The 27801-nt window shown below is 44.2% G+C and overlaps 1 protein-coding gene across 1 annotated transcript; it reads left to right on the top strand.

Moving 5' to 3' along the window:
- slc41a1 (solute carrier family 41 member 1) lies at positions 1 to 27468 on the top strand. Its single transcript, XM_030419520.1, has 11 exons — positions 1 to 323; positions 2955 to 4093; positions 11237 to 11344; positions 15776 to 15847; positions 17334 to 17478; positions 18292 to 18438; positions 20047 to 20194; positions 20387 to 20466; positions 20924 to 21058; positions 21271 to 21419; positions 22902 to 27468. Exons 2-11 carry the CDS (start codon positions 3608 to 3610, stop codon positions 23085 to 23087), a joined length of 1656 nt encoding a protein of 551 aa, XP_030275380.1. The 5' UTR covers positions 1 to 323; positions 2955 to 3607; the 3' UTR covers positions 23088 to 27468.
- The last annotated feature ends 333 nt before the right edge of the window (positions 27469 to 27801 follow it).

Raw genomic sequence — 27801 nt, 5'->3', positions numbered from 1 at the left:
CGGGTGTATTATAGATGCGCATCCAAGCAGCCGGGCGGCGGGGGCCACAGGACGGGTGCAATGTGACGGGGCAGGGAGAGACTGGGACACAGCCTTAACCGCGCGGGAGGGAGGGTTTAACCATTAACCACCATTAACCATTAAGGCAGCTGTGCGGAGCCGGTACCGTACATAAGGCGTGCGCACCGGCGTCCACGCCTCAGCCAGAGCGCGTTACCAAGAGGTGGAGGATTCATCCGGCCAGCCGCTCCGATCCTTGTGCCGCCGCTGCTCATCACCCGGCTCTGTCCGCTCCTACTCTCCGGACCGCTCACGCTGAAAAGGTAAGCACCGCCGTGGAGCTTTGTATCTGCCTACCTGCCGGACACTTTAGCCTCTTTTTCATACAAACAGAATAAGCGACCGGCTGAGAGTCCCGCAGCGCCTTTATCTAACGGAATGTGCCACTTGGCGACTCGAGCGTCAAAAAAAAAAAAAATCCCCCAGCTTCTACCCTAGGTGTTCATGTACGATGATGACAGAGAATGGGAAACAATTGATGCTCCTTTGCATTCATATTGAGGAGTTACATACTCGTGGTGATAGTGGCAGTGACATGGGGCTCCAGCCCGGCGCTGGAACAGAGAGCCCTCTGCCCTTGTTTAAGTGAGCAGCAGAATAGAAAAGGAGGGCTAGTCTATTCAGTCCTGACCAGGGGAGCACTAATTTACGCCTTTGCCATGTTGGGTTCGGGTGGTATTGGTCCTGACTACTAAACAGAGGATTGTTTCAGCGGGGAAAGCCAAAGTCTGTGTGCGGGATGTCGCAACATGCAGGCGGAGGAAAGCTGCGTCAAGTCCGCGACAGTCGGGCTGGAAGCGAACAGGCTGGCCTTCAAAATAAAAGTGTTGACCTGTTTGGTTAGGCGGGCTACAGTGTTAAGTTTTGGACAAATGTGGTGTCATGTTGTCCGTGTCAGCTGTGTGCTGTCAGGTTAGATGCATGGGCAACTTCTCACTCTGCGGATAAACTGATCTTGAATCTGATCTGGTAACTGTGATCACCATATAGACCACACCGGAGCCCGTAGAGGCTCGTTAAAACCTCAAAAGGCCTCCGTTAACTTATGGTGTCCGAGGTTGCTGCCTTCATCTCCAAACCGTGGCTGGCTCATGGGTTTGGTGGTGATCTGCCGTGTTTTTCTCTTCTGTAGCTTATGAATGAAAACAAGGGAAGACACGTGCTGGACGCCCCGCCGTCTCTCTCTGGGCCGTTAAAATAATATTTTCCCACATGTGTTTCCATAACGAGGTGAAACGTTTTCCTTCGTTTGACACTTCTGCTGCTTTGTGGTTAAAAATGGCTCTCTAAATGTAACGAGGTGTCTATTGTTGGGCTTTTTTATTTATCAGGCTACTAAAATTAGGAAAAGAACTTGACTTCAAGGTGCGATATGTACGAATCTGCCATGCCGTGTCCGATCCATAAAGTAAACCGTTAATCCCTAACCGCTCATCCTGTGAGGGGTTGCAGGCCGACTCAAAAGCAAATGGTTAGCAGCGTTTCGCCAGAGTAGCCATTAACTGCAGCTGCTGTTAGCAGGTTAGCTCAGTTAGCCGTGCAGTTAGCGTTCGGACTCTTTGAACGTGCTGGCACAAGGAGCTTTGGACCGTGACGGGTACAGGGTAAGCTGGTTAGCCTCCCAAACTTCAGTAGACAACGCACACACACACACACACCACGACATCAGAAACCGCAACATCCTCACATTTTGTTGATAGGAGTTAATTTTAGAACGCTCTCAACTAGAATTCTGACGTGTTGCCTGTTTAGATGAGCCTTTCATGCTGGCTGGTGTTACTTTGAGTTTGAAAGAGAAGTTCTCCTCAAGGCGGGTTTATTTTTATAGCACAATTCGGACACAAGGGGACTCCAGGTGCTTTACAGGGGCATAAAAATGACATTAAAAGACATTCAAAATTGCATTTGAAATACATTATTACAAAGTAGGAAGACCTCAAGAAAGAAAAACATTAAAACAAGTTAAGAAATATGTTTCAAAAGTTAAGAAACAGGAAATGAAGCAGAGATACAGTAGCTTTTAAAAAGAGACAAAACTAAAGAATAGAAGTCACGGTGCGGTTCAAAGCTCTGTAATCGCTTCAGCTTCAGAGAGGCTGAGATCTAAGTCAGTGAAACGTCTGCTGCTCTCCTGTTCGGGTGGTGGTGGTGGTGGGGGGCATTTACTTTGAAAGGTGTGACAGGAAACGCTGTCTCTGCCTCGAGGTGGAGCTGAGGCTGGGGTGACACCGGGTTCCAGAGGATGTACGCAGCACTTCTGGTATTGCTGGAATATTTTTAGCCTCCGGGAGGAAATTTGGCGCTGGATGAAACTGTTTTTAAACCCACTGTTACTTCTGCCACACTGTCAGCGCAGGGGACAGGGAGCTGTGCCCGCTGGACTCACATATGGACTGGCAGTGGTCCTTTACATGGGAGAGCATTGTGACTCTCAAACTTAAGTAGGAAGGCTTAACTAGTTTTTATCCTCCATTAAATATTAATATCAATATTCTAGCAGAACCTGTTGTATTGTATGCATTGTAGCCTGTGATTAAGGTGCTGTTGAGGTGACATCTCTATAGTCTAAAGTTCCTCTAACATTCACGTACTTCACCAACATTCATCTACGATTGTGGTGTTGTAATATTATGGAAGTGTCTCATATCTACAATACCTCATTAAAAAAAAAGCATCTCCAGAAATGAAAGCCTGAACACCGCTGCACATGTCAGCTCTGCTCAGCGAAGCATTCAGAGCTGCATGGAAAGATCTTCATTGTGTTGTTAGACGGATGATGTGGAAACAGCCTCGGCCTACCAGCTTCTCATATTTGGACCCAAAGTAGACTGAGGGCTGGAGAATGTTTGCATGTCTAGCTGACTATAAAACCAGTGAATCTGTTCTCTTCCCAGGTGACTGTCCGCTCTGCTTGGAGGTACTTTTCTGCAGCCGGTAATTCAATCCTCACTCTGCAGACCTTTAAATATCTCCTGCCGGCAGCCACGTGGTGTAAGGTGAGACATTCTCGGCCCGGTACACCGACCAGTTTCACATGATCAGTGGACTGAGAGCAGGACCAGTCTGTGCTGCGATCCGGCCACTTCAGACCTCTGATATTCCTTTTAGCTCACGCTGAACTTTAAGGGACAGTTGTACGAGTGACTGCAGGGGATTTCTGTGGTGAGTCCCCAAGCCTCTTGTTTTCCCTTCTCTTCTGTTTTGCGCTAGTATGCTTTCTTCTTTTTTTTGCCGGCCCACCCTGAGCACCTTGCAGTGAATGGAGAACATACTGGTTCTGCTCCCGAAGCACCGACAGGAACACGGGCTCTGCAGACGCACGGCTGCATGTGCCTTGCTGCAGGTTTTCTCCTACAGAGCAGTTTTCTCCTGGTCTTTAATAGCGACCCCAACTCCCTGTAAGCCTCTTTAATGGGATAAATCAATTGGACTGATCAGGTTTAAAGCCAGATCAGGTGGCTAATTCCATTCTGAGTTCCCCAAAACCGATAGGCCAAGGCAACCTGATCTTTTCTCGTCAAGCCCACTGTCTTCCAAAGGCTTCCGCATGGTACTTTGGTCGAAAGAACAAGACAAACTCCCCGACATCGACATGTCCTCCGGGGCCATTGAGGTGAAGAAGGAGGGCGGTCCCCTGACCCCGGCCTTCCTCAACTCCAACTGCTCCGTCCCCCCGGTGATCCTCACCAAGGGCCCCGAGGAGGTGCCTCCAGGGACCGGGGGCGAGTTTGAGCTCACAGAGGTCACAGCCTTCACGGAGAGGCCCGGCGAGGCCGGGGAGGATGAGGAGAGGTCGGAAATCGTGGTGGCGATGGACTGCCGGGCCAACGCCAAAGGTCAGCGGGAGGAGGACGCTCTCCTGGAGAACGCGAGCCAGAGCAACGAGAGTGACGACACCAGCACCAACCAGAGCCCAGAACCATCCGCGCCGCTCAAGGAGACCTCCTTCTCCATCGGCCTGCAGGTGGTCTTCCCCTTCCTGCTGGCCGGGTTCGGGACAGTGGCAGCGGGAATGGTGCTAGACATCGTCCAGGTCAGTGATGCCCCCATATTCTACATACATATATGAAAAATGTTAGGGATACGTGACAGTTTGATTTTTTTTCAAACTAGACCAGTAATTGAGAATTGGGTGCTTCTTGTGGCAGTAATCGATAAAAGCCAAATACTTTTACACTGATCAGTGTCAAGTAAAGCATTTTGCCTTCGTGTCAGCGCCTCTCTTTATTAAGGATGAATTAATTATCAGCCGATAACTGAAAAATATAAATTTCCCATTATTGGGTTGAGAATTTGGCTGCCTGGTATGTATTGTGTATCCTTAAAAAGAAATGCAAAATACTTATTTCAAACTCATTAAGTGTGCTTTAATATATTACTCACAACAAGTTATTGGGAACACCCAATGGAAAGTATGGCTGTCTTTCACCATTATTTCATTTGTCTGTTGATGATCTTATTGTTCTTATTGCGGGCTTTAAAATGTCCGAAAATGAAGATGTCTTCAAATGTCCTGTTCTCTCCAGGAACCAGAGATATTCAGGCAATTACTATAAGAGTTAGCAACTGATCGCCTGGCGTAGTTCTGATGGAGAGGGTCGGGGTGAGGATCCAGTGTTTTGGGTGAATTCGACGATGGTATCATGTGTAAAACAAAACTAATTTACTCTCATCTTTAGACAAAAAGACTCATTCAGACTGAGCTGGATCTACCTGTGAATCGGGATCTCTGTCTTATTTAGCCATCCGGTAAAGTTCACTCAGTTGTGTTCCTGAGCAGAGCCGGTGCTCAGGGCAGAACATGTGCTCGGAGTCACACTGTGGGGTGGGTTTGCCCCCGGATCATTAGAATAAACTGGTTTAGCGAGCCCTGTTTGCCTTGGCATGTGTCCGTCATTGTGCGGCTGGCCTATGTGATGCCTTTGAGGATGGGTGGATGGGACAGTTGTGACACTCCATGGGGGTATTTACATAACCTTGTACTCCTCTAAGGCCTGCCTGTCTGTCCCCAGGGCCGGTACATACTGGTAGGCTTCTAATGACCTGTCACACAGACTATTTGAACACTTGGACAGTAGAGACCGCGAATAGAAGGTGTTTATTGTTGTGCAGTGTGTATCCAGAGAGCTGCTGCCTCCAAAGATATAACTCAATTTATAATTCGTCTCCTTCCCCCCTTCTCCTTTTCCTGTTGGCCCGCTGAACTTGCTGTCTCACTCTCTCGGGAGTATATCAAAGTGTGCATGTGCAGTGTAGAAATGGAGGCCAGAGTCATGCTGACAGGTCACATATTTCTTTAAAGTCAGCTTGTGATGCAGATAAAGCTGGAGGCGTCAGGCTGCCAGGAGACCAGTCCGGGCACACTGTGTACACGCATACTGATGCAAACATGGTGGACCCCGGGAAGTCAGTGCAGAGAGGAGGGGGGAAGGGGGAACAGTGTGCTTTCTTTGAGCACCTGAAATGGCAGCAGGCTCAAGTCGGGCCGGAGTCAGAATGAAAACACGACGCGGCGTCGAAGCCTTCATTACCGTGCGGTTAGGTATCCTCACTAAACCAGGAATGCAGAAGTCTGAGGCCGAAAAGTTTTCATGCTGCCTCAACTTAGGCACCATGCTGCTGCGCTCTCTCCAGTTTCCAAAACACTCTGAGCACCATTCCTCTAGAGGTGAGGCTGACAGAGAGGACACATGGAAGGTACAGGGCCCTCTCTTTCCCCTTATAGTCAGCCATGCTCGCTTACCTGCAGGCACACCTTGCAGTGAAATGCGAGGTGAGGCCTGAGGCTCAGTGTTAACTGTCCGTTCCACTGGGTTCGGCCGAGCACCTAGCAGGTTGTCTGGCTGTGTAATTCCCACTCCATGACACGGTGAAATGATAACTCGGCTAATCCCCTCTTGTCCTTGCAGGAAGGTAATTGTCTAACTCTCCCTCGCTCTCTCCCTGTTGCTCTCTCTGGTTTGGTCGGACTGAAGGAGTTCCGTGCTAAAAGTGAGCTTGGCAATTGTAAAGTGCTGCAGCCTGGTCTGAGGTTCGAAGTTGCGGCTTGACTTGGCTTTATGCTCCATTCTCTATAAGGCTCCTTTGAAATCTGGCCTCCTTAAACGCTGGTTACTTTGAGTATGAAATGCACACACACGCAGAAAGCTTATGGCCTCATTCCCACTCGAGGTTGGCCCAGAAAGGACTGTCCGGGCTGGTATAGAGGAGTGAGATGTCTGCATAGTTTTGCTGAGTGACTTGGCAGCAGAATGACCCAAAACCGTCACTCTCTTAACAGCCGGGGCCAGAAAATTAGGACTCAGAGGGTGACAGGCTTGCTCTGAGTAAAGGTTACACGTGGTTTATAAAGGTCATGTAGTGCGTGTTTTCCTGAGAATGCCAGTGTCAAAGGCCAAATGGGTGATTCGCTGTCATAAGACAGTTTCATATTCTAAAATCTTTCCTTCCTCTGCGCGGTCAAATTACAAACCATGAACGCAAAGAAAACTTGTTTGTTCCCTAAATTGCCATTATGATCTATGTTTATGTCTGCCTCAGTGTCTAGCTGTCTGTCCTGCGCTGTGGTGTCCGCGGACTTATACAACAAAATAAAGCAAAGAAGTGGGACACAGCTTGCGCCTCAAAAACAAACAGTCTAAAAATACAGAGGCCGGTAAACAGGAAATCGTAGTCAACACAATGGTTTAACACCAGCCAGGCAATCGCTGCCCACCAGACACCATTTTGGTCCGACCACATCCACTTGCCTGGTTTTCACACAGGAGCCACTGGGAAACCAGAGCGTGGGCTCATTCCCTCAGACTGAATCGTCATTCCAACTCGTGGCTTCCAGCTCTGGCTCTGTTTGCTGGACAGAGTTGATGCTTGTCATTAGTATTCCATTCCCTCCAGGTTTTGCTTGAATAATGCCGCCAGAAAATAACCTAAAGTGCTAAACCAAGCATGTTTTTGAAAACTTTTAATGCTGTGGACTATTTCCGATTGCACTGATTGACTGCTTGTTTTAGACCTTCTATTTATATTGGTCAGTGCTTCCTCTCAGCCAAAGACATTATGTGCTGGGACTTATTAACAACATATCAGGTCACAGCTATTAACACCTGACAATGTCCCAGACAGTTACTTTATCAGGATCTGAGTGATAGAGATTGAAAGGATTAGTAGGTGAGAATGCCTTTGTGTTGCCTTAAACCCTGGCTAATCTTTCACTTTGTCCAGGATCCTCAGGAATCCTGGTCCCAGGCTGCTTATTTGCACTCCCTTCGGTCAGATAGTTCAGGCTTTATCCACCTTAGTCTGGTCTTTGGACGACGCGTCTCAGACAACTTCAGGACTTGAAGCCTGATCATTTCTTTTTTGAACATGTGTGGTAGCTCCGGAGCTTCTCATGATAACTTTGAGCCTGAAAACTCTTTTGCATTTGTGATATTATGAAATCTCATCTTTCATTTCTCTCTTTCACTCCAAACTATAAAAAACCCAACTACAAGTCAGTGAATCTGGTTATCAACGTCAATACAGGGACCCACGCTGACATTTCACACTGGTTGCATTGGTGCACCTAACTTATTAATTTAGGTGCACCATTACATAATTCAGATGCACCCAATAATACATTATGATTTAATTTCTAAACACAATATGTAAATGATTATGTTGGAGTGCAGATAAATGTTTTTCTAATGAGAAATTGCACAACTTAACTCGTTTAATAAACAAAGTCACAAAGTCCTGATGCTTAAAGTGACAAACTCATTATTTAAATGATTGCGAGCAGCTATAAAGGTGAAAGCGCATGGTTTTTTTCTTCATTTAAATCACAGCACACGCGACAAAAAAATTATAATGACCTCAATTGTTGAAAAAAAATGATCTGCTAAATTATAGGTGCACCTGTGCAGCCAACACCAATGTTTAGTTAGACTATTTCTGGACCAAAATAGCCACACACACCCTGGAACCCTACTGTAAATTATTATACTACTGATTGCTGTAAAAGTGTACAAAATAATCTACAGAAAGTATGTTTGTAGGCCAAAAAGGCACATTTCTACCCAATTGGTGTTTATAAAAAAAACATTTTATCTTTGTTTTTTTTGTAAACCGTCATATGCAGTGTCTGACATTCTGGTGCGATCAATCCAATTTTTGAAATGCCATTGATAGAGTTTTGGCTGCATGTGTGACCAAAACAGTTGCTGCTACTGCAGCGCTGCAATAAGGTCTTGATGTATAGCTTAGGTTCATGTTTTAAGTTGACTCCAATAGGCCCAACATGTTATCATCCATGTCATGTGTTCGCACACATGGTTAGGGCCAAACTGTACCCTCCATGAAACCATCACCACCTGATGTAGTTTTCGTGATGCGGCCGGAGTTGTGTTGACTTTGCATTCCATCAGGTTCAGCGTCCCCACTTAGTACAGCAAGTACAGTGATCACAAATAAAATGGGGCCATGTTACTCAACTGGGCAACCCGACCCATGTGGGGCTCGCATGCATACCAGAGCTCCTATAGGTCTGTATACAGAGGTACTGGGGTTGTCCAGTAGAGTTCCTAGAACCGAGGAGGTGGCCATGAGGAGGGAGGGCTTGTTTGGCTCCGAGCCAGTGTTCCATGGAGACAACAACATATATCACCACAGGGGAGGCAAAGAGGGAGATAGGGGAGTGAGACAGAAGTAGAGAAGGAGAGGGAGAAAGCTTGAAAACATGCAGCAGTGAAAGAAGAGAGGAGTGCTCACAGAGGTGCTCACAAGGCTGCTGGGTTGGCAGAAGGCAGTGAGCCAAGCTAAGGGGCTGGCTGTTAGAAAGGAGCTCGTCTTGGCTTGATGACAGCAAGGGGATAGACGGGGAGTTTAACCCACACTGCGGTTTTAGTGCCACACCTACTGATACGAAGTGTTCTGGAGATGGCAACACATATCAGCTCTTTGCATCTGGATGCATAGTGGGAGGAGCAAAGTGAAACAAAAATGTTTAATGCGTAGCGTGAGACATGTGAGCCGACACTGTTTGTACATGGCCTCAACGTCAGCTACTCTATTTTCCTCCACTTGTCTATTTTCTCCTCTCCTCTTTTCTTTTCTGCCTCAGCCTCAGTGAATATTGATTCAGCTCTGGGCAGACTGGACTGTAAGTGCTGAGGGGCCTTTGGGGCCAGCTCAAGATAAGCACTTTTAGTGGAGAAAGATCGATGGCCTCAGCCTCAGCAATAGCTTTGAATCTGGCCACAGATAACCACAAACCTGCTATCACTGCATGAACTGTAATGGAGGCACAGCAGAAAGAGGCACTTCACCACAGTGACAAGCCCAGGGACTCACAGGGAACCCACCTCTCAAGGGCTGGCTGGCAGCCAGGGAGGAGGTTATCGAGGGTCAGCTCTAATGACGATAAATTTCATTACAGGCCATCCACCAGGATGTGGATGCACAGCTGAGCAGACACGTTCTCTTGCACGTGCTAAGCCAGCCCACCACCTGCCCAAAGTTGTCCTTTAGATTTAGCTGGCCTAGCTCCTGGCTGACTTTGTTTCACACTATGTCTGGTTCTGCGGATAATGCTTACAGCGAAATGTAGCTTTATTTATGCGAATGTTGGGGCTGTGTAGCAAGGCCATGCAGGGTGATGATCAGTTGTTGAATCCCTCTTTATGTTTAAAATGACTTGCTAATTATGTGTCTAGAGATAGGTGGTGGTACAAAACTGGGCTCTCTGCAGTCATGGTACCATATTCCCACTTCGTCTCACTTCATTCATCAGCCTGACATCTTGTTACTGTATGTTAGCCAATTTCAGTTTTGGTGAGAGGGTCATTTTCAGTCTATACGATAGTGGTAGAGGTTGCAAGGAGCAGTTAATGTTTCTGTAAATCACCTCCATACTGCATACCCAATCCGTGTTCACTGGAAAGCTGGTCGAGCTGAGCCACATTGTTGACAATGATGACCTCCCACCATCATCCGAGGTTATGGTGCTGACAAACTCCATTTAGCTAATAGGGCGGCCATTTGGCTCCATAGCTAACTAAGCTACTTACTATTTGCAGCTAGCTTTTACAGCCAAAGTCCTGTATAGTGAGCAGCAGTTAGTTGTTGTGCTGCCCTGTATAATTTTGGAGTTTTATAGTTTTTGAAATCTGGCAATTGGTAAAAAGTTACACCTTTAAGTTGACTTAGAACTAAATCAATCAATCTTTATTTGTATTGCTCTGATTCACAACAGATATTTTCCCATGACACTTTCCAATTGGAGCAGGTCTATACCATACTCTTTCCCAAGTTCTGAAGTACTTGGCAACAGTAGCGAGATAAATCTACCTACTAACTGTGTAGTTTGGTTGGTCTCATCCAAGCTCCATTCCATTTTTTCTTCTGATGTCATGGGTGTCGGAAGGCAGCTAGCTAGCTAGGAAGGAAGATGATGTGCTATTTTTTCAGTTTGTCTCTGATTGGTTGGGAGAAACAGCTGAACAATATCTTGTACAGCAGACTTGTGAGTCACTGAGCAAATCAAATATGCAGGCTCCTGTCTGGAGACGCTACACATCTCTAAAACAATACATGAATTGAACTTTGATTTACTTGAAAGGTTCTTCCTACAGAGAAGATGATCTGATTTGGATTCAGAATGCCATCTTGTACAAATTTAAGTTTTAATTGTGAAGATAGATATTTGCATCATAACTCAAATATGAGTATTTTCTTAAGTAATATTGTTATCACCATGCACCTCCACAATTGCTGATTTGTCATGTACTTTTTTCGTGATATTAATGAGGCAGCCCGGTCTTTTTGTGTTCAAGCTGCAGTAAAGGTGAAAGGGGAATTGCAAGGGAAAGGGGAAAGTGGAAGCCAAAAGGGGAAAGACGATAAATAATTTCAGCATGACGTCCCGTGACCTTGTTCCTGAGAAGGACAGGAGGGGATATGATACAGAGTGTCAAGGGTCTGTACAGACAGAATATCAGGTCCTACGTACGGGTCTGGTTTCAACACTAAATCAATTTTAACGAACAAGGTCACAGAGGCATTCTGCTCCCAAACAAGAATATATTCTATCCATAGGTGACACTGTACCATGTCTCTCTAAGTGTGTGTCCCATTTCAGTAAAGCAGTGTTCATTTTGTTGATGTTGTGTTTACTGATATTATGTGGTGGTCGTTGCAGCACTGGACAGTGTTCACGGAGGTGTCAGAGGTGTTCATCCTGGTTCCAGCACTGTTGGGGCTTAAAGGCAACCTGGAGATGACGCTGGCCTCTCGACTTTCCACAGCGGTAAGAAATTTGTGTGTTTGTGTGAGAATGTGAGTCTGAGTGTTGGGGAGGTATTACCTTTATCACAGCCATCTCATGGTCCTGAAGTACCATCGGTTGTATGCTTTTCCATTATTCTATATAACTATCATCTTATCTATTAAGCAGCCACTTTTAGGGATGTGTCTCATTGCCTGGCAACCCATGTCAAACCCATTAAAACAGATTGTTCTTGCAGTCAGAGGTCAAATTGCTAAATGTGGCCTGAGTATCAGACAAACTGATAGTAACATTCCTGTCCCACTGACCCTGCCCGGTCTGTTTACCTGAGCACAGGTTGGTTTGCTATTGATAGCTGAATGTAAAGGATATGTCCAGAACTCTTTGTTTCTTAAACTTTTTTTTAACATCCAGGTGTCAAATTATATGTTGCACACAGTCAATAGAACGTGTGATGACAGTAATTAGCATGTTTTTTTCCTTCAAGACAAAGACCCTGGTGGTGTAGCTGACATAGAGTATATATATTGTGATTTAATAATTACACAACTGACATACAATAAGATTGCCTCTGTGTGACTTCCTGCTACAGTCACTATGATGACACACAAACTCACAAGGTGTAAACCTTACATTGCTGACAGGGTTCACGTCTGGATCATGGTGCATAGTTTTAGCTAGCTATCCTATAGCCATAGCATTTTACATAGTTAATTCTGTTTTGGTCTTGGTTTCCACAACTAGCATTTTATGCTACAGCTACATCTCTTATCTGTGTCATTAAGCCCCCCTGAGCTCTGGGCAGTGCCGCTTTCTGAGCTGATACACCCATTGTATAGTCGGAGGGGTCAGTGACCTAGCCGCATAGCTAACCAGAGGTTAGCAGAACACCCCAAGGTTATGAAGGCAAAGAGAATTAGCCCAATATTGCTCTTAAGCACACCAATCCTCACATTCTTTCCACTACAATGTGGGAAATATGACGAAGCTGATTAGCATAGTTAGCAGTGACCCACCCAGCATGGAGAGCTCAACTCAATCACGCTATAGAAATAATCTTTTCTACCAAGATAGAAATAGAAGTTTTTAAAACGATCACAAATTGTACATTCGAGTTTTCCCAAATTTGTCTTAAATATTTCTGTCATAAGCTAATCCGTTTGGCTACAAGCTACGACAAATTGGTCAGTAGAAGATACAGCAAAACTCAAATATTCAACAAGAAGAGAATTTAATTGTGTTTGCAATATAGAAAAGGCATGTCAGCCATGCCACAGCTCGGCCTGCCAGTGTTATGTTTCTTTAAGGTGCACTTGATGAAGCTCAAATGCATCATTTTAGCTTGTTTTTCATAATTATCTCCAAATCCTGGCTTTAGATAAAGCACACCAGGTAGTGACTGTAGTTTCTGAAAATTTGTATATTTAAGGAGACTCGACTGTTGATACTTTGGTTAGTGTTTGAGCAACTTTCCATGTAGTTTCAATATTAAATCAGAGTGCAGATGTGATTGTGAATCAGGGTCAGAGGGGGAAGCTCATTCAACAATGTTTCATCAGCGCTTCAAAACTGATTCAACAATTTGTCAATGGTTGTTGATATCTGGCTACAAAATTAAATCTGATATTGTGTTGCTCTATTCAAAGTAATGACAATATTTCTTTTGTAACATACCACACATGTTACAGAAATTATCATACAAGTAAATTTTTTATTAGACTGTTTGAAACAACTTGTGTTTGAAGGCAATTAGATTGTGAGGCTTGTTAGCAGATAAAACGACTTTTCTCTCATTCTCTTACATTCATTTATTTTACATTGGTCCCATTTTTCAATCTGCGTAGTTTCAGATAAAAGAAAAAATCTTACATTCATCATGACAAAGTAGGCCAAAGTCTGGTGCCTGTCCTGAGACATTACTGTTAGCTCTCTGCCGGCTGGCCCCAGCAGGGACCACGTTTCTTTCCACGCCGCCGCTAATTATGAGCAGATTAAGACCACTGTAAGTTTCCTAATGCGCTTATTACCGAAAAAAATAATGTAATCCCTCGTACTGGCTGCCTGTTGGAGTTTTTAAATTCACATGACCATGTTTCCTTTTTGACTTTTTTCCATTTTGTCTTTTTAACCTCTCTGTCTTAAAGTATTACACTCAAATGAGACTTGGCTTTCCACTTTCTCACCATAACTCATCTGACTAAGCAGTTGTTTTATCACTTCTGTCTCATCCCTTCTCGTGTTAGTGAGCCTAATTGATTGTACGTATTTGGATAATGATATTTTGTGGATTACTGGAACTTGGCAGCGCCTCGGTTGCAATTTTTTTTCAAAATCACACTTTAATCAGAGATTACAAACACTACAAAAGCCGACTTTGTACTGATTTCATGTGCATTAGATGCTTCAACACTCCATTCACGTATGTTCCTGTTCCAAGCTTGCCAACGGCAGATTTTCTCCACAGCTAACGAGTTAAAAATGAACGGAATCATTATTGAACTGTTGCCTTTTGAAATGGAGACTTTTTCAGCTCCTCATGGATGTTATGTCACCCATGAATCTCTTTCACAGGATTCACCGCGCTCCATCTCTGATGATCCAAGCCCCAGTAATCCAGCCACCCACACACAAACACACCCAAAGCTGAAGACTTGGCAGCGTCGTCACACATCGTCACATAACACCAGGCGACGCTTCTGCGAATTTCTGAGCTTCATCTGTGCACTGGATCGGTTTTGCATACTGATGTTCCAAAAGAACGTTTTGCTATAAGTGTCAAAAGCTTTTCAACTCTTAAAATTATATAAGACTAGATAAAAGTTCTGTCTGAAAGAAACAATATAGGGGTTTTTTTTTTTGCATGTGCAGTTGTCTGCGATTCCCACAGTGCTCTGCTCAGGTGTCTGGCTCGCTTCTCTTCCCACCTTGAACCGTCTTAGCAGCATTCGTCTGCCCCCTCTGAATGACAGCACCGCTGTCATCCACACGCAGGTTTCACATGGAACAGATGGGCAGGGAGTGTGTTTCGCGTGGCTGTAATCTGTCTGATACAGAAGTTATAATGACGTACGGTGCTACAGGCGTAATCGTCCTGTCAGTCAGGCTCGCGAGTTGACCCTGTCGCGCTGCCAGACAGATTCAGCGAGTGGGAATGGTGCGAGATCGTGAGAAACCTGAGAGGGAGAGAAAAGCCACAAACACACACACAGACACACACACACACACACACACACACACACACACACTCAAAGACTCACGGAGAAAAACTGATATGAACCCTGCGTCGGTGGGAGCATCTCACTATGGCTCTTCATTATTTATCAGTTCAGTAACCTTATGAGCTTTTTTTATACATGTAAACCATTTCTATATTGGTTTATCGTTATTTAGAACAGTGATGTATGAGTTCATTCTGAAAATTGGTAAGAAACACTCACAGTCAAGACCATCAGTCACGAGTCATACAAACATTCTGTAAAATGAAACAAAGGTGAACAGGAAACTTAGCCCCCGTAGTTTTCGCGACATTTTGGGTGCAACTTTGTGGTGGTTGAATTGTTCAGTGTGTTTGCAAAGTGTCTGACCCCGATCTTAAATTAGTGAGTTCAGTGTTATCATAACTGATAGAAATGAATCTAAGACAATAAAACGAGCCTTTTAACACGGCTGTGGCTCAGGGATAGAGCCAGCGTGTTGTTATCAGAAGGTCGCTGGGTCGATTCCCCTGGTCTGCATGTCAGATGTCAGGGCAAGATAGTGAACCCCAAAACTGCTCCTGATGTGACGCTGGTCGGCACCTTGCATGGCAGCCACCACCAGCAGTGTATGAATATATGAAATACTGTAAGTCACTTTAGACAACAGCGTCTGATAAATGCCCTAAATATAATAATCCTCCTAACCCTATAGCCAATGTGTTAATACACATTTAGTATACACGCCTTACCTCTGTCTTGTTTGTATCAGTCCTTACGCTGCTTTATGAAAGTGCTTGTGACGGGATGCCGTCACACCCAGACTTGTATGTGTTTTGATGTGTCCAGATGTTTCTCTTCCCTCTGCATTATGTAAATGTTGGAGGAGAAAGAGGAAGAGGAGATCCTCTGTTTGTGTCCTCTCACTGTGGATTGGCATTAGGATCATTGCTCTGGGCGCACAGTAGCCCACTGTAGCCACAGCCACTTGACACTTGAGACCATCAGTGTGTGTGTGTGTGTGTGTGTGTGTGTGTGTGTGTGTGTGTGAACGAGGGGAGATGAGATAAGTGGAGTCGGCCGCAGGGTGGGGGAGATCGGATCAGAGTGTCTTTGTCCAGAGAACTGACATCTGATTGTTCTGATGGGACCAAGAGGCAACAGCATGTACACGCTCTGTACACTGCCACACACACACACACACACACACACACAGATGATAATGTGTTGACCTTGCGTGCTCTTGTCTGTCTTTTAGGCTAATATTGGTCATATGGACACAGCCAAGGACATGTGGAAGATGATCATGGGAAACTTGGCCCTCATCCAGGTAAATGAAAGAAGTCTGCAGAGGATGATGATGAAGTGGGCTCCAGTATCATGGAGCTTCACCGGCCACGCCTACATCCACTTCACAAACCAGGTTACAGCGAGAAAAATTAAGTTAAGGCAAGAATACAGATGACGAGTTTACGTGCCATGATACTGCTCTAACACTCAGTTTACATAGTTAGGCAGTAATCAGATTTCTATCCGACACAGTCTTTGTGCCTTTTTATTTTTTTTTTTTAAACCGCAGAAAGAGCAGACTTCTTCCGCTTTTATTTCAAGTTTAAATTGTGAATTAGCACTGTTATTATTTCAGATATGAAGATGCACAGCTCCTTGTTATCATGTCTCCTTTCATGTGATTCTACTTTGAAAATCTGATTATGGTTCGACGTGACCGCATAAACGGTTCAGCAGAAACTAAAACCTGATTTCTCCGGAACCCTAAACTGATAAAGGAACGGCCGTTTCCGATTTGCATGACATTCTGGGAATCAAATTACTGCCAAACCTGGGAGCAGTCTGCGCGCTGTGTGTACAGTAAACAGTCGTTACAACACACGCACACGACACTCGCTTACTGTGACGGACATCCCATAGTGACACACACACGTATCGAATGTACTTAAGTAACAAAAGTAAATTAATGGCAATAAGTGAGTAAAAAGTACAGTGTTTCTCTCCAAAATGCAGTGGAGTGGAAGTATAAAGTGACAGAAGATGGAACTCAGCTAAAGTACAAGTCCTGTCGAGTACACCATTGTTGCACAACATTTGAATGGACGCTCATCATGAAAGCTTCTACACACAAATGCTACACCTGCACAGTGTGTTTCCACTAATTGTCCAATCTGACTTCACAGTTAGTCCAATCTGATATGGGTGTAAATTGTTCCGAGCTAACAGGAGCAACAAAACCAGGAGATGTCAGTCGGGCACAGTCTGAAAAGAATTTGTGTTGAAACATGGATATATAGAAACAATATTAGTTTTCAGAATGAGAGGTTTCCCCCTCCCTGCTCGTCAAACTATTGATATATATTTATATATGTATAGATCCTCTATTATAAACATTCAACCAATATTTTATCCCCCAAAATGAACTCTTTTGGTCGGTGAGTCAGTCACCTCTCCTGAGGGTCTGCTATTTGAAGACTTGTGGTTATGTAATATTTGTGTCCATAGTTCCTGGAACCCTTTTACATCAGTGCTGGCTGGGCTGGGTGCTGACACAACCTCGTATAGGGTTAAGGTTACATTGGTATTAGAAAGTTAAATGGGAAAGTCCTTCAATACTTCTCTTGGTAACTTGGTAGATTATTGCACAGTGACACTATGAATGCCATGTACACTTCAGAAAGCTGCACAGATTTAACAATATAGTCTCAGAAACTTTACACCCGGACCTTACTTGGAAACTGTAATCAATAGCCACATGAACCAATCTGTGTGTGTATGTGTGTGTGTGTGTGTGTGTGTGTGTTCAGGTCCAGGCCACAGTGGTAGGGTTCCTGGCTTCCATAGCTGCTGTGATCTTCGGCTGGATCCCAGAGGGACACTTCAGGCTGGGCCACGCGGTGCTGCTGTGTGCCTCCAGTGTGGCGACGGCCTTCATCGCCTCTCTGCTGCTAGGTACGACCAGCACACTGGATGTGAGGCATGCTCACAGCGTAAACAGCTAATCATGTCTGGGTTACATTCGACCCTCTGTGCCAGTGTTAAAGGTCTGTTCTCGGCTACTGTTTCAACTAAATGCCACCTAAGCTAGCCGATGAACCTTACCGCTGCACTCATGAATGTTTAGTTACACAGCTAGCTAGGTTAGAGTGGTAGCATTCAACTAGCAATCTCCCCCCTGACACCTAAATGTCCTTCAACTAAATTTCTATAGCAATCTCCCCATCAGCCATTGAGCCATTTCAATTCAAAGCGCAAACCTGAACTTTATTGAGGAAATAGTCCAGGGATCACCAAAACATGAGGATTCATGAATCTGTACGAAAAATACTGGTGTGCCAATCCATTCAGTAGCTATTCAGTTGAGATATTTAAGTAATTCATTACCACGTGCTAGCGTCCATGCTAAAGACATGCTAGCAAGGCTAAAGATTCATCCTATACATTTTCAGTGTAAAATTAGATGATAAAAATATAATTTACACTCCAAACATAATGTTTACATACTGTCTTTGGATAGCTACACTCTAAACCAATCTATTTTTTTTTTTAAATATCATAAGAAAGTACTAATCACTGTTGTCAACCCAGCCCTTAGGTTTGTTTTTGACAGCTGCACCCTGAAAGTCAATATATTGCTCCCCACATTTCAAGTTAACAGCCAGTGAGAGCCCTGATATCAGATGGTTACACTGATTACGCGTATTAGACAGTGCGACATGTCTCACATAGTCCATGTGGTGACATCTCTGACATAAAACCCCACAGGGCTCATCATGATCGGCGTGATCATCGCATCCAGGAAAGTCGGCATCAACCCTGACAACGTGGCCACGCCCATCGCTGCTAGCCTGGGAGACCTGATCACCCTGTCCCTGCTGGCGGGCGTCTCGACAGGACTGTACAAAGAACTAGGTAATAAACACACACACACACAGACACACACGGGTCACAGATACATTTAATATTTAATGTAAATGTCGGTTAATGATGCTTCTTAATGCTCATGTCTGTGTCTGACATCCGAGCTAGCTTCACATATCATTCAGCTGTACAACGCTCACTCGTTTGCTAATTGAAAATACAGTTTTATTCATTTAATTGTTCCTTCATGGTTGGAAAGAAAGAAAAAAAAAAAAGTAACACACACTCTAATGAGGAGAAAATTATTTCTACAGAACTGATTGATGGCAGAAAAAACACAGTTGTTACTCATGAGATACAACGTCAGAGCCTCTATATAAAGAAAAGGGCGCCGAGTGTGAAGAAATGTGTTGACTCTGGCTGTGCACGGTAAATAAGGATGAAAGCCGCCCACGCCTAACCTCACTGTGTTTTAGGGCGAGAAACTCCACAGCTATTCGGCTCTGTTGTTAGCTCTGTGATGGTGTCTGCGCCACTGACGAACCCCTCGTCCCCACAGACAGATGGACAGACAGACAGACAGACAGTGACACACACAGGAGCAATGAACCCGTCCTGACCGCAGTGTGAAGTAATCCCATAACTCCTCCTTCGTCTGACGGTCTCTGCAGTCTAACTCACTTTAAACACCAGCGTCAGCCACTATTTTGAGCCTATTTGGGTTGTTTTGGCTCAATCGCACAAAAACACAGCCGGTGTCGTCTGGGTCCTGTGTACATAAGTGGTCCGTCTACTTAAATGTTGTGATTGCGGTTGTCGTGTCCTGTAGTGCCAATTTAGCAGTGACACTGCCTCCTAGAGCCGACGACAGGCAGTTGCTGTCAGCCCAGATCACGTCCTCACAAGCGCAGTTTTTACTCTGTTCTACAATTAAGTAAAATGTCAAACTCATTTTTTGTTGTATTGTCGTCAAGCTGGAATAAGTTGTACCTGGTGCTTATAGACTTAACACAGGTATACTGTAACACATGACATTTGAGGCAGTCTTGCAAAAACTATGATTTTCTTTTTTCTTTGAAGTGATTTGCATTTCCAACAACAATTATTTCTAAGCCGTGTTTAGTACAATCATCACCACTTTTGCTTTTAACCTTTCACCTCATTGAATCTGGCAGAAAATCAACTCTTTTTAATTTTTTTTTACTTACTTTAATTTGGCCCACTCCACAACCTTAAACATCGGGCAGGTGAGTTCAAACAAACAAAGTGGTCCTTGTTTATTTGAACTTACCGCTCTCTGTTTATTCACTGTTCATCTGAACTCAGATGTCGTACATTACATTATGTCTAAGTACATAAATACATAACTCTTTGTCTCACACCCACCTGAAAACACAGAGATCCCGGCCTACAGATCTTGTCCTCCAGATGTGAGAGAACATGCTTGTTGATGATTTTAATATTTCCTCTCTGTGAAAATGATGACTGTAATGAAAATATGGTCTCTCCTACTGATGATGAATTAGCAGTCATGATACCGAAAATCAAACACAGATAATAACATAGGAATATGGCTGATTCTACACATAGTTTAGTATTATTGAGGATATAACATAACAGAAAAAAGAAATAAACAGACCGTCTCTTCTTCACACGCAGAGTACAATGACTATGCCAGTCCGCTGGTGTGTGCGGTGTTTGTGGCGATGTGCCCCCTGTGGGTGCTGATAGCCAGAAGGATCCCCTCCACCAGAGAACTCCTCTACTCCGGCTGGGAGCCAGTCATCATCGCCATGGCCATCAGCAGGTAACATTTCCCTCTGAGATGTTGTGGAGTGGCTCCATAAAACGCGTTAAATGTTCTACTTTGTCCAGTATTTGATTAAAAATACTGAATTACCAACTACAGATGTCCCAGATTCATAATCGGGTGATGGACACCGTGTGGTCATGCAGTGAAAAACAATAATTTATTTAATCCCTCTGGTCTGTCTTTCAGCGTTGGTGGTTTGATCCTGGACAAGACTGTGACCAACCCAAACTTTGCTGGCATGGCCGTCTTCACCCCGGTCATCAACGGTGAGGAGTCGTAAAACCTAAACCTAAGATAGGGAAAGACACAGACAAGTGGGCGGTGAAGATAACAGCAGCCACCGAAGCCAACTGAATAAGTCGAGTAACGAGCAAACAGTGAGAAAGATAGAGGGTGACGTGAACGCATCAGGCCTGGAGGTGGGGAACAAATATAGATAAATCTGTTCCAGCGTTAAAGAGGGTATTTAGAGGTGTTGATGTCGCCACCTCCGCCTGGTTTAAAAACAGATGAATGTGCAAATATGACAAGCCTTCAAAACTGACAGATGGAGCTGGCATATTGCTCGTACTGGGTGATAAACCCTCTGTCTCCATGATGCCAGAACAAATACATCTTTTTTTTTCATACGGAAAATATTCACGTTAATATTGAGCTCTTTTTTGTTCTGTTTCCACCCTGTCTATGTGTGTTTGTGTGTGTGTGTGTGCGTGTGTGTATCAGGAGTCGGAGGTAACCTGGTCGCAGTTCAGGCCAGTCGAATCTCCACCTATCTGCACATGAACGGTTTACCCATGGGAGATCCCAACCCCACCCCCAGGAAGTGCCCCACACCCTGCACCTCCTTCTTCGGCTCCTGTAAGTTGCCGGGCGGCTGTGGAACGTTCCACGCTTTTATCTCATGAAAATAGATTTTTCCATGACGGCTTAACATTGGGTTTGGTGGAGGTCCTGCCCATGTCCCACACTTTAGTTCCAACATCCGTCCCAAAAGAGTAGCTTTAGTGTTTTTTTTTTTTATATACATATATTTGACAGGTTTAAAAGTAGTTCCTCTCTCTCTCTTCCAGCGGTGAACTCTCGTTCAGCCCGTGTGCTCTTCCTCTTGGTTGCCCCCGGTCACCTTGTCTTCCTCTACACCATCAACTCGCTGAGGGGGGGACACACCACCCTGACACCCATCTTTATAAGCTTCTACCTGGCTGCTGCACTACTACAGGTACACATACACACACACACACACACATACAAAACCTCACATTTAAAAAAACCCTCTCTTTGCTGAGGTGCACGAAATATCTGGAAAACTATGTATGTATGCAGTGTGAAATTGTACAACTGCATTTGTGTCGTCTTACAGATGTGCGCTGAATTCACCAGGTAGAAAATCACTGGAGACCTCATCCCATAATTAAGACTTGCTTTATGATATAATTACAGAACAGATGACTACATGTCCATGATTGTGGGTGAAAAATGTTTTAATTGCAAAGCAGCATTTCATAATTACACAGCGTATTCTGTACTGCGGCAGGTTCAGTGACCTGATTAGGAGTTTCAGCTATAATGTATATTATGTATTATGTATCTTTATTGTGGTAGCTGTATCTTACAGTATGTTATTTAGACGGGGTTAGAAATGTCAATAACTTTTCAGATGCATCGCTTTGTATCCATGTAGCATCTTGTGCTGGTACTGTCACTAAGCTAGTAGAAATGTAAAAAAAAAAAAAAAAATTCAAACCGGTCTAATATCAAGCAAAACACTGGTGCAGGCAGATAAAACCACATTTTGCCAGCAGTTGTCCCGTGTGACTCAGCACCTGCCTGGTGCAACACAATGAGACCATGAGTGAGAGAGTAGCGGCAACGATGGCTGTAGCTACATATTAAGTGTGCGCGGGAACCTTGAGTCAATCAGTTTTCCCGCAAATGTTTCACAATAAAAGCCTTGTTAAGTATTAACAAGTTCCCGTCCACTGAAACACTTTAATTTTAAACAGATACAGGAAGTGTTGAGTTTGTATTAACTGTGTGACGCAGTATGTTTAACAAGGCAGAGGAGATCCAAACAAGGCTTTGTACTGGAGTGTTGTAGCAGGTAGCATAGACGGCATAACGTGCAGCGCCTCGTCGCTGAGAGTCCTTCCTCGTGGGTGTCGGTATGAACTCTGATACATCACTACCAAACCGAGGGAGCTAATCCGCTAGCCTGTGGCTCCTGCTAACCAGCCACATGCCCTGCTGGTTCGGTTGGTTCCCATACATCAAACCAGCTGTCAAGACTGAAAAAACCTAAACAACCCAAGTAGCTTGTGTTAGTGGAAAAGTGAAATCCACTGCTGCTACATTTTATTTTGCCTGAATTGAATCTAAAAGGTGACTTCGATGCTTCCCACTGTGTAGCGTAGGCCTGCCAACAAGCTCCCAGAACCAAAAAGCTTTCTTCCAGCTTGACGAGTTTATGGGAAAATACATTACATATCATATTACACATACTTATTGCTCACAAATGCTGCATGTTTCATGAGGATTTATTGAATTCCAGTCATTAAAAGATCATGAACTCCAGGAAGAACTGCATTTGCATACTTGCAAAATATGCAAATGCCAGTTACTGACCTGTCTACACAGTCAGATTTCCTGTAGTTGCATTTTTAGAGAAGCGAAAGTAATAACAAAAAAATCTGTCTTCCTCCAGGTGCTAATCCTTCTCTACCTGGCAGACTGGATGGTCCACTGGATGTGGGGCCGAGGCATGGATCCAGACAACTTCTCCATCCCCTACCTGACTGCCCTCGGTGACCTGCTGGGGACTGGCTTCCTCGCCCTCTGCTTCCACATGCGCTGGTTCATCGGAGACAGAGACACAAGCACGGGCAACTGAACGCATACGCGGTCGCACACCGCAAAAAAAACAGTCACATACTGTACGCTCGCACGCACGGACAGTGACGAATATCACCCGTATGCCTGAACTCTATCTGGAAGTGGACGTCGTCTACGCTAAAAGGGCTAATCTCCCGTAGGGCTCTGATTGAAGGTGTAGTGCACTTGCAGGGCAGTTTGATCTTCAGGATATCAGGACACAGATGCACCCCAGCAGCAGCCCAGAATCTGGACAGTATCTGTGTTCCACCTTAGAACCAGTGGAAACAAACATATCTCCACCTCAGCCATCGAACTAACTCCTGATGGATCTCCGCCCCGCAGACCACACTACTACTTAACATCTGAGTCCTACTACTTTTGCTTCTATTAGACTATCGACAATGATTGTTGTTGTTGATAAATAATGCATTTGATATGAATCGATATCTCTTCTATGTGCAGGGCCGGTTCTCATTATTTTCAATGGGGACGCTAGCCCTCCTGTTTTTAAAGATCAAGTTCTAACACTTGAAAGCAACAAAAGACAGCAAAAATATATATACAAACAAGCCTAGAATGCTTAATCACCAAGTGCTATGTCATTAACAGAATGAATATTGTATGAAATGCAAATCTAATGTGTCTCTTCTCTGATTTAGTAGAGCGCACAGGGCTACGTCTTCTATGTTTTACTTTGGCCTTGTGACAGTAGGGAACAGGGTTCGAGAATTTGACCACAGGGGACTGGACCACAAACATAACAAGCTAAATTCCCTTTTGGTGTTGCTCCCATCGGCTGATTGGCGTAATTTGAGTCAGAACAGGAGCAGGATTGTGAATCCTGCGCTCACTGCCCTTCAATTCTGGGCTCAAGAATTAGCTATATCAGATCTGAAGTCAGATCACAGTCCAACAAACGCTTCCCTCATTCACATCCAGAATGGATTTAACTTTAGTTCTGAGAATCATCTAATTAATGCCTATTTAGAAGTTAAGGTCAATAAGGACTGTTTGTTCATTCACACAACAGCCCGTGTTTTATTCCTCAGAGGTTACACTAATTCCTTGTTGGGGCCAAATCTACTAAAAACTGCCATTATGCAACTTCCTGAATAAGAATCTTATTTGCTTGAGTGCAAACAGTGGGAAACAGTATGTGGAAAACGGCAGCATAAAGAAAAAAAAAAACACACCTCACTGTTTGTTGCAGCCCACGATGGGTTTTTGTTAGTTTTATCTTTTTTTTCCGTGGATGCCGAGAGGTCAGAGAGGTCTCGATGTGCAGCGAAGCTGTTCCAGTGAGAATAGCTCCAGTCCCCCTGTCTGAAACCATCTGCCAACTCTCTACTGGAGCAGGCTGGTTGTTGTTGTTACCCAAGTCAGGCTTACAGTAAGTGACAAGAGGCTCAACATGCTGCAGCACACTGGAAACAACCTGCAGAGCTCGTCCAACTGAACGACATTGGTACAGAGAGTGAAAGTGTGTGGAGGTGCTTTTGCCAGGATGTGCTTACAGATGACAGGTACTGATTGCTGATTGTCTGTGTGGATATTTGATATCTATAGATCTTTAATTGTGGTTCCCACAAAGTGGACGTTTTGTCTGCTGGAGCTCCGAATCAACGAAATTTTAGCTCAACGTTAGATCACACCAGCTGCAGGGACCTGTGGCAAACCCTTTTTAGAATTTTTTTGTCATTCTGTAGCCTTTAAGTTCAGACTGACCAGAAGATCAGCACAGTTCACACAGCTGTCTGAGGGCCCAGTCACACCAGCGCCCACTCACACTAGTATATAGAACACCAACAATTAGCAGCTAAACCACCTCACTCCAACGGAATCACTGGGATCAACCAGGAGAATCCATAATGGGAGTGTTTATGAGCTGTGTCGCACCATCTGCTTTTTATTTGCCTTCGCCGAGTATAAATTGCTCCACAGAAGATAATCTGTGGACAGTTGCGAGACAGGAGCTGTTAGTAGAAATCCACATGTTGAATGAATTGAATCGCCCACGAGAAACCTAAAGTTCTCTTAGCTAACAAGGCTGCTGTCATCAGCTGAGAGAACTTTTCAATTTCCCTCGTGGCTAACTCTTTATTGAATGAAATGATGTACAATCTTGAGAACAAAATGCCTGGGGCAGTTTAAATCACAGAACATAGAAAGTTGAAACAAAACTCGGAGCACTGTTGTGACTGACAAGCTTCTGTGTGAGCACTGATGGAGATCCCCCCGGAATTTTTTTTTTTTTTTTTCTCAGATTCTGTATTTCGTGTTAGATTAAAATTCTGTCAAAATTTAAATCAAAGGGCAAAATCTTAGTCACATGGTTAACCTTATCAAGGACACACAAATTCAGTTCAGTTTCCATTGCTTTTTGGGACATTACATAGACTTACATTGGTTTCCTGGAGTTTGACCCTAACCCCGGCCACACCCTAACCCTAACCTTAAACTAAACCTGATCTAATCCTTACCTTAAACCAAGACGTCATACTTAAGTTTAATGATTAACCTTATTGGGACCTGCGTTGTGTCCCCATTAGGAAAGTTGTCCCCCCAATGGGCGTGTTGACAGGTTTATGTCCCCACAACGTGACTAATAAAGCACACGCTCACACACACACACACACACACACACACAGCTGTCCATCACCTGACTCTGAGACTCAGCCGACCTGAGCTGACTCTCTCTCTTTGAGGGCTTGCAGGTGAAGAGGAGAATGCGAAAGGAAGTCGTGAGCCATTTTGACTGTACCGAGTACAGATGTTGGCCCGGAGGCGAAGCCCAGTGTCTTAGGAGAGACTTGCATGTGATGCTTGTCTTATCTGGCACTTGTCAGACTTCTGTGCTGTTTCAAAGGGGCCAGCAGAATGCATGTGCAGGGCACAAAGTGTGAATGTGCAAAACTTGATTATTGATTGTTAATTTTTTTTTTTTTTTTGGTCTGACTGATTTTTTTTTTTTTTCTTAATGTGTTGATTACGTTAAAATTGTGATTTTTTTTTTTCTATTCCTTTTTCTCCTTTCCGTAATCTTTTTAACTCTTCACGATTATTGTTTTGTGTCATGGATTTTAATCAAACAAGCAACCACTGTAAAGATATAGCAACTTCTCCACACTGCACAAAGTACTGTAAATCTGCAACATGGACAGCAGAGGGCACTGCAGGGATTCTCCTAACTGTATCATCTCTGTGTCCTCTGGATTCAAACCTGCATGTGTCTACCCACGTTGAACGGTTCTTCTTGTCTTCTTTTCTACGGTGTTGTAAACGTTTGCATCCTTCCATCTTTTCACCTTCAGTATGTATCCTCCACTCTCTTACTGAGCAGGTGCCAGCGTTCTGCCTCTGTGTCAATGGAAAGTTGTGAATACTTCTATAAGGGGGCAAGTAATGCTTTGTCTATTTATTTTTAGAAGCACACAAAGCAAATTGTACATACTATATTTATTCTATATATAAGGTTGTTTATTTTGTCATTTCATTTTGGCTCCGTTTCGTTGTCACCGTGTTGATGTCATTTTTTCTCCTCTTTTATGTTTTTTTTCCCCCTTTTTTTCCGCAAAAGGCCAGTAGAGCTTTTTTTTGGTGCATGCCGCAATAGGAGGGCGGTGAGGCTAATAAATAGCACAGTGCCTAATGCCAGTCTTTACACACCTCACACACATGCGCACACACCCTGTCCCACACAGGGAAAAGCATACTTACACGACATAGAATGGCCTTAACCTATCAGAGCCAAGCTCAACTTGAGAGTAACCAATCAGGAGCTAGGTTCGCCACAGAGTAGCGTCTCTTTAATTAGCTTGGATTAATAAAAGATGTACAGTAAGTTGATTATGATGTGTAATGTAATAATGAGTTTATATGATGCAGCAGTGGAGAGGAGGGCTTGTTCACTTGAAATCGGCGAAAATTGGGCAGCTGGAGGCTGAAAATTTCCAACGGGCCGGTTGCACGGGCCGTCTAAAAGGTCTGGAGTTAAAGTTAAACACTAACAGGAGTGAGATTTGAACCCACAAACACAAGAAAAGCAGAAAAGAAAAAGTGCAACATGACAAAATGCACAGAGTTACTTCTCCTTTTGATTCCAGATGTTTCTCCCCGTGTATAAAATACCCGGCCTTTAAACACCCTTCACCCACCCACCGCCTTGCTAACCTCAGTGCTTCGAACCCTCGAGCCCCTGAACCCACAATGAACCACACTGATCCTCAGGCTGCCAGCATCCACATCAAGATGGTACAGTCTCACTGGGGCTGAGATCTTTGTGTTCTCTGTGTGTTCCTCTTGTAAAAGCCCTCCCTCTGTGAGGCTGGAGGAAGGCTTTCTCCCTGCAGGACTTTGTAAATTGCTGGAAATAAAGGATTATATTATTTCATACCATCCCTTCTGTCTTGCTGTCTGTTCCTGTCTGTTATCAGGATCAATGCACCGAAGTCTGCTCATCCTTTCTCAGCACAGATGTTGTTGGACAGAGGCAGAGACGAAGCCCGAGCCGAACTTAACAATTGAGAACATCTGCACATCTACATTCTGCTTTTACATCATACATTCATGTCTTAGATTAGATATGACTGCATTGATCAGGGTTATTGTAGTGGGGACAGAACAGTCATTCACCAGCATCACATCCACAACCACAACACCATGTCACTCAATCTACTATTACATCTACTGTAGAAAGCAACAGTTAATGTAGGTTACATTTGTTAATTTTT

This window comes from Sparus aurata, chromosome 6, assembly GCF_900880675.1.
Source record: "Sparus aurata chromosome 6, fSpaAur1.1, whole genome shotgun sequence".
Classification (NCBI taxonomy): Eukaryota; Metazoa; Chordata; class Actinopteri; order Spariformes; family Sparidae; genus Sparus; species Sparus aurata.
The sequence above is the reverse complement of the archived record's forward strand: the minus strand, read 5'-3'. Positions and strand labels throughout refer to the sequence as shown.